Genomic DNA, 7,112 nt, shown 5'->3' on the forward strand with positions numbered 1-7,112 from the left:
GTCACGGGCATCACAAACACAAAATTGTCTAATAGATGCCAACCACATTGCACAATCATGCTTTATGTAAAAATGATCTTTCCAGCACCAACGACATTGTGACGTAAACACCACATGCCAATGACATTATGACGTAAACACCACATACCAATATTTCGAATCCTCTCGATCCAATGGTTAAACAACTAAGACACCAAGTACAGAGTGCCCTCTAATTGTTGCGAACATCCCAATGGTTAAACAACTAATTTAGTCTATTCTAAGATGCATTATTCAAAACATTTGGGCAAGACCACTTAACACAATTAATGTTTACAAGTAAAATGTATATGGCCTGCTATGATTTCGGTGCTATGATCTCGGTTCAAATAGTAGTCTCTTTCTCCGAGATTTTCAGCTCTTGCTAAATCATAAGATTTGATATATCTGACTTGCAGGTTGCTGGATATATTCTTGGTATTATAAAGCAGCCACAAGGTTTGATCCTCAGCCTCACCCCAGATTAGTCCAAAAAATTACCTATTCACCATGGTTAAAGAAAAACGTGGATATATCTGACTTGCAGGTTGCTGGATATATTCTTGGTATTATAAAGCAGCCACAAGGTTTGATCCTCAGCCTCACCCCAGATTAGTCCAAAAAATTACCTATTCACCATGGTTAAAGAAAAACGTGGATTCTCAGTAGCTTTAGGATTCCCATATGTAGCTTTTACCTATTAGTGCTAACTTTTATATCAATGATTTGAGTATATTCAACTATGCAAAATGCAAGGTCAAACTCCTCCTGCAACTATCAATGTGAAGCTCCGCGTTGTTGAAAGTAACAAAATAAAACTTGCGCATGAGATTTAGATGGTGCTTAGTCTATCCTTAATCATGTTCCTCAAGGCTACTTCCAAATTCAATTGGATTTGATACCATAAATATCTCGTAAGTTATTTGGGGTACCATAAATCTAGAGTTCATAGTTGTATAATTGGTCTTCCTTTCATGCTTGAAGGCATGCAAATATGAACTATCGAGATTTTCATTGTTCATCAAACATCACCTTCTAATAGTGCATCCATAAAATTCCTGTGTGTGGTTCTTATATTATTATCCAACCATCACCTTCTAATAGTGCATCCATAAAATGCCTCTATGTGTGGTTCTTATATTATTATCCAACGATTTGTACCAAAGTTACACAAAATACCCTTTTGGGTAGTTCAGGCCTATGTATGTATATATATATATATATATATATGTTGATAGATGATTTGTGGAATAACTCTAATCCCTAAGATTTGATGAAATCCTATTATCCAACGATTCGTACCAAGGTTACACAAAGTACCCCTTTGGGTAGTTCAGGTCTATGTATATATAGATAGTATGTTGATAGATGATTTGTGGAATAACTCTAATCCCCAAGATTTGATGAAATCCCCATCGCTGAGTCTTGTCAACAGGCACATTCCTCCCACATGCTAGCATACAAAGCTTGACGAATGTGATTGTATTCTCAACCCATGAGCCTTACCAACTTAAAATGAATGGTCAAGAAAAAACAAAAGCTTTCGTGCAAGTATGAAGGTAGGTTAACCAATAAAAGGGAGCTTAGAGACTAACAATCATTTATACCAAGAAAGCATATTAGATAATATTTCAATTTGATGAGTGGTGTGCTACAAACTTACGTGGGACGAAAAGCATATTAGAAAATATTTCAATTTGATGAGTGTTGTGCTACAAACTTACGTGGGGAGAATTTGGCATGATTACAATATACGTTACAAATACTGATTCGAATCTTTGAAAAGGAGTGGTAACAAAACAATGGTATAAAAAAAAAAGAAATAATTGCATTTCAAATCCTAGGATGCATATGAAGATTGCAATTTGCTCAACTACAACAAGGGGTCTGTCATTTTTAAAAGAAAGAAATTTCCTATTAGATCCCTAGATTCCTTACATCTACACATCCCTAGATTCCTTACAACTACGCATACTTACATCTATTCAAATTGAGTATTATTCATTGTGGGGTCTAGGACACATATTGACATTGACAAACTCTAGAGAGTTACTAAACATTATCAGAAAATTATCTCTCTTTATAATTCCAAGAGGTGCTCTTAGAGAAAGGTTTTCACTGAATGAAATAACCAAATGCCACTCAATAGCCAGTAGCGTTGGAATCTGGTTGAAAGGATGGTGGTGTGTGGAGCCACATTAGAATGGTTGCATGTGAAGCCATCGCATAAGATTTGATTCCCTGGAGGATTATCACAGGTGGGACCAACTACAAGCCCTGGCCGACTTTGATGGCATAGTATCCCCTTCTAATAGTAGCTTTGTCAAACATGTCATACAAGAATGTGAGATTTGACTTTTCATAGACAAGTGACATAAAATGTTGATTCGACCTTCGAGGGATTGGGCACACTTGACAAAGAAAGGTGATTGAACAGATGGAACCTATTCTTTGTAGGCAAAGTCTATCCTCCATGCAGACTTGTCTTAAATGCGACCTGTCAGGTATGATCCCCCATGCTCATGGTTCTACCAAAGGTACGTTAAGGTTCCATATGCAATGTTCATGCTCATGGAACCTTACACATATGTACCTTTGGTGGAACCATGGGCAGTGGTGATGGTATCCGACAGCTCAAATTTAAGGCAAGTCTGTATGGAGGATAGACGTTTCCTTCTTTGTATGGCTGTAAAATGGAACAAGTGGCCAGCATATAGTATAAGACATTATGGATGATCACTTTCCTGTAGCAACTTAAATAGCACAACAATTAATATGGAAACAAAAAAAGCAAGTTTCTCAAAGGTTCATCAGGCATCAAAAATCTCAAGAATTACTTTCTAACTTCTAGGCATTTCATACAATATACACATGAGGTCAATGGGGACTTGCCTTCTTGATGAAACAAGGTGTTGTTAATGCCCCAGTACTCCCCAGCTACATGTTTACCCTTGTGTGCCACTTGTGTCTGTGCTTATGGTTTAGGAAAGGTGCAAGTCTTGAGCAACTTTCAAAAGATAGGTACTCCCACCCGCAGCTTCTTAGCTGAAATATTTTTATTTGAACGCTGCATACCGGCCACATTAATGATAGTACTCCCAAATTTGGGCATGGCAAACTTGCCACATTGGAAGAGAAAGGAAATAGTTAATAGTCCAAAAAGAGACATACATGAGAACCCAAAAAGATAATTAGAAGGGTTTTAGGATATACCACACATCAAATGTCATAAGAGACACCCAAGTATGAAAGGCAAGGCTTATGCCCACTTTTCTGATTTTCATTTTTCTTCTGTTGAAAGGCATTTTATTTATTACCAACTATCGCATATGCAATTAAATTGACCACATATTTAGTACAGTACTTTAAGAATCAATAAGTTTGATAAGTCTGAAAAAAAAGGCATAACAGTACTACCCATAGATAGGTACCAATAGTTAAGTGTTCAGTAAGCAATACATTCTACTACAAGCTTGCTCATTATTGTATTGCACATTACCTAAGGAAATGTGTTCAATTCCTTTGCATAAAGATTTATATAGAAACTCTAAGAAAAGTTACTGCTGATCAGGAAATCAAGCGTCCATCATTCACAGAAAAACTGAAGCACAAACTCGTTAGAAAGAAAAAATCATAAATATTGCAGCCAACATGCAGTTTCTAGCACCCGGAAAGCTAAATTTCATTTATTTTATCCAGCAAAAGAATCCATGCTTTCACAATCTTGCTATAACCCCAGATAATCAATTGTACATGGAAATTGTATAAGATACCGCAATCAACATGTAGCCAATAGTACTCCCAGAATCATCAGAAACTTGAAAATTAACTTGCCTAGCATAGCAGGCCAGCAATTTTTTATGACCCATTCAAAAAGCAATTGAACAAATTGTGCAACTAACACTAACATTAAAGAACTCAGGGATCTTAACTCATATCACAGCTATCATGTACTAGAACAATCTTTTCTAAACAACCCTTATACCAAATAATGTGATGCTATGCTTCCTTTAGACTTCCGGCCTTTACTTACACCATAACAGTGTCCACGTAAATCTTGTAAACAGTAAAATATAAAACAAAAAATGGAAAAAGCATAGGAAATTGGTATGAAATAAACGGACCTGTTTAAGAACCATACATACAGAAAGGCATGCGAAGAAGAGTAAAGAAACTGAGGAGACCATGTAAACAACATCACAGACAAAAGTCTAAGGCAATCAAGAACAAGAAAGAAACAACTTCAAGATTAAGGCAACCAAGACCAAGAACAGGAACAATTATAAATAATATACAAGGGAAAAAGCATGCTTCCTAATTACCATTCATGTGGCACACTTAATTCATAGGAAATTCAAATCCTTAACAGTAACATAAAATTTCTCCTGCTTTATAATAGTTCTCTAAATTCTAATTTATCTGTAACACTAACATGCAATAAGAAATCTTCTACAAAAAAAGAATTATAATATAGACATAGTCCTATAAATAAATCTGAATGTTTCATGCATATAGCACAATCATTTATCTCCAGGACACATCTTAAACACACTTCAAAGACACTTTCTAGGTAAAAACAACCCAAGTTGTTGGCTACTTTCCTTGAATCCTGGGAAATGTGTTAAATAGTTTCAGGAACATTGCAGTCACCCATCTTCAAATATATTCCAGTTTATCTCCACTTTAGCATAAGCAGAAAAAGTAGTTGTTTTCAAGGGGGGGAAGAAAAGTTACCAACTCCTAGAACCAAGAAAGCAAATTGCTTGAATTTCATCAATTAGCTCTCAGGTTGATTGCTTCAAGACTGAGAAAACAGAAATGAAAATGTAGGTCTTTGAAACAGTAAATACCAAAGGCTTTGCAGTTTGGTGATGCATACCTGTCCTACAAAGACGTGCATAAATCATTCACCATGAAAAATTTCTGAGAGATTTACGGATTTGCATGACATACACTCACTAGGATCAGGTCACACACCAAATGCACCTTTTCTCTCTTTTCCAGAAGAAGCCATGGCAGCAGGCACTGTTTTTGTTGCTGTACCTTCTGAGCATCCAGAAAGTCCACTAGAGGTTACTGCCATATCACCCTTCAAACCTTGACAATGGCCTGCGATCTGGCCACAATCGCCATTCCAACGTGCAGCACTATCACGTTCGTGCTGCACACCACCCTCACTGTTGGATGCCAGAGTGGGTTCACGGCAAGCTGCATCTGCATTGCACCAGATATTGCAGGGATCCAGGACATATCCCCCAGGCATCGGTTGCCGGAATGGTGCATCATTGCAAGTTTTATCCATTCTAATTGACTTTTGGTAAGGATAGGACCCCAATTCCCCATCGATCCGGCCCCTAAAGTCAGCCAGCAGACACTTCAATCTTGCAATCTCAGCCTCTAAAGCTGCTTGACCCTGTAATCTCCTATGCAATTGCTGATTAACAGTGGTCAGTTGAACAACCTGCTCCTCCAGGGAGGCCGTCCGGGCCTTTTTTTTTTCCCTGTATTTTCTAACTGCCTCTCGATTACCTACTGGTCGTTTTTTTGGCTTGGAAGAGCTGTTTTGTGGAGACTCAGCAGTGTCTGCAGACTTCTCGTCATCGGGAGCAGCAAGGATTTTTGTGTGCGTGTGGAAGCATGTGTGTGTATGTGTGTTATCTGGCCCGGGAGGGTTGCAGGTGTGTGTATGAGTGCAGGCATGAGTAGTGTCCCTCAAAATCTCCTCGAAAAAGCTTTCCATGGAGGACCCATTGCCAAAATCATCTACTATATTGCTGCTAAAATTAATGTCTCCGTCATCCATGCCAGCCATTTTCTAAGGCCTTGACTTTCAATAATTTTTATAACAAACCCTACAATTTTGCAGTCAGAGGTTTATCAATCCATCCATTTTCTAAGCCCTTGACTTAGGAATTTCCTGTAACAAACCAAATAATTTTCTATCAGAGATTTATCAAGCTAAACTTAATTGTCATATGCAATCAGCTGAGAAATATGTGCCAACCAGATCCCTACTTTTATTTTCGTTCCTTTCCCCAAAAAAATGCCAAACCCTGACCCTAACCCTAGCCCACACTAAAGAGAAATGCTTCCAATATTCCCATCCCCTGACCCGCATATAATTGTTTGCCATCCATTTTCATCCCTCCAATGCAATGACCAGAACATAACAATGGAAGATGCCCCCAACGCCCACAAACCCCAAAACCACAGTCAAGCAACTCGGAAAAGAAACTTCAAAATCATATAATCTAGCAGAATTCAGCCAAGCAACAAACCCTAACAACCCTATCCCACACGATTTTACAGACATATAACCGTAGATTTCATCCACGTCTGTTTCATAATGCTTCCACGGCCATTCCAAACCCCTCAAAATCCCACACTATTTCAGCACATTGTGTTCATACAAAATCAGAGAATCCAAATTGATTAAAATGGAAGGGGGAGATTTACAAACATGCATTATCTATATCAAAAGAAATCCCATCTCGATTCATTTTCTCTGCGATTCTGTCCTCGCCATGAATAGTGCTCGCAGAATCCTGCCTGCACCTCCAGAACCGATATGTGTGGGGTTTCAAAATAGAGTAGTATTATGTTCAAATCCCTAAACTTTAGACACGTAATAGATACGCCATAAGATTTTGTGAAAAACTAAACTAATTACGTGGGTTATCCTCGACGTTAAATGGGTAGAACTTTACACTGATTGGGCCAAATGGAGTCCCCGCGAATGGAGTCCGGCCCCCAAGCTCAGCCCAGTATTATGTTGACTATCCATCTAGGCACCATCATAGTGGAACTGTGGAAGGTTCAGTTTAGGTCAATTATATGATGATGAAAAAATCACGTCAGTTTTGGTGATATTAAGTGTTATTTAACATTTTAAATTGTTTTTTATTTGTTTGAGTGTTTGTGTTTCTTGATATTCAAAGGGAATATTAATAAATTTTTTGTTATTTAATTTAATGCCAAGATGTGATTTCTCATCTTGTTTTGATAATGAATCACACCGAATAGTTTAAAACATGTAGATAAATGAATTTTGATGTGATTATCATTGAAAAAGTTCTTAAACTCAAAATTTTGAA

General features: G+C 37.6%; 1 protein-coding gene across 3 annotated transcripts; it reads right to left on the reverse strand.

Moving 5' to 3' along the window:
• Positions 1-4,465: 4,465 nt before the first annotated feature.
• Positions 4,466-6,667, reverse strand: LOC149174592 (basic leucine zipper 23-like). 3 transcript variants are annotated; one of them, XR_016257933.1, is made up of 3 exons: positions 6,479-6,666; positions 4,898-5,935; positions 4,466-4,758 (listed from the first exon to the last, which is right to left on the reverse strand). XR_016257933.1 is itself a non-coding variant. In XM_089419352.1 (2 exons), exon 2 carries the CDS (start codon positions 5,828-5,830, stop codon positions 4,988-4,990), a length of 843 nt encoding a protein of 280 aa, XP_089275478.1. In that variant the 5' UTR covers positions 5,831-5,935; positions 6,483-6,667; the 3' UTR covers positions 4,466-4,987. The 3 variants fall into 3 exon arrangements, 2 of the variants coding, with proteins under 2 accessions (XP_089275478.1, XP_089275477.1); XM_089419352.1 differs by having other exon boundaries at positions 4,466-5,935; positions 6,483-6,667; XM_089419351.1 differs by having other exon boundaries at positions 4,466-5,935.
• Between the last annotated feature and the right edge of the window lie 445 nt (positions 6,668-7,112).

The sequence above is a fragment of the Pinus tabuliformis genome, chromosome 4_1 (assembly GCF_031772625.1).
Source record: "Pinus tabuliformis cultivar Carrire ecotype Pingquan chromosome 4_1, CPIR1, whole genome shotgun sequence".
Classification (NCBI taxonomy): Eukaryota; Viridiplantae; Streptophyta; class Pinopsida; order Pinales; family Pinaceae; genus Pinus; species Pinus tabuliformis.

Bases quoted from the DNA above. Each gene is read 5' to 3' on its own strand.
- LOC149174592 (XM_089419352.1), bottom strand. From the start codon at position 5,830: ATGGCTGGCATGGATGACGGAGACATTAATTTTAGCAGCAATATAGTA.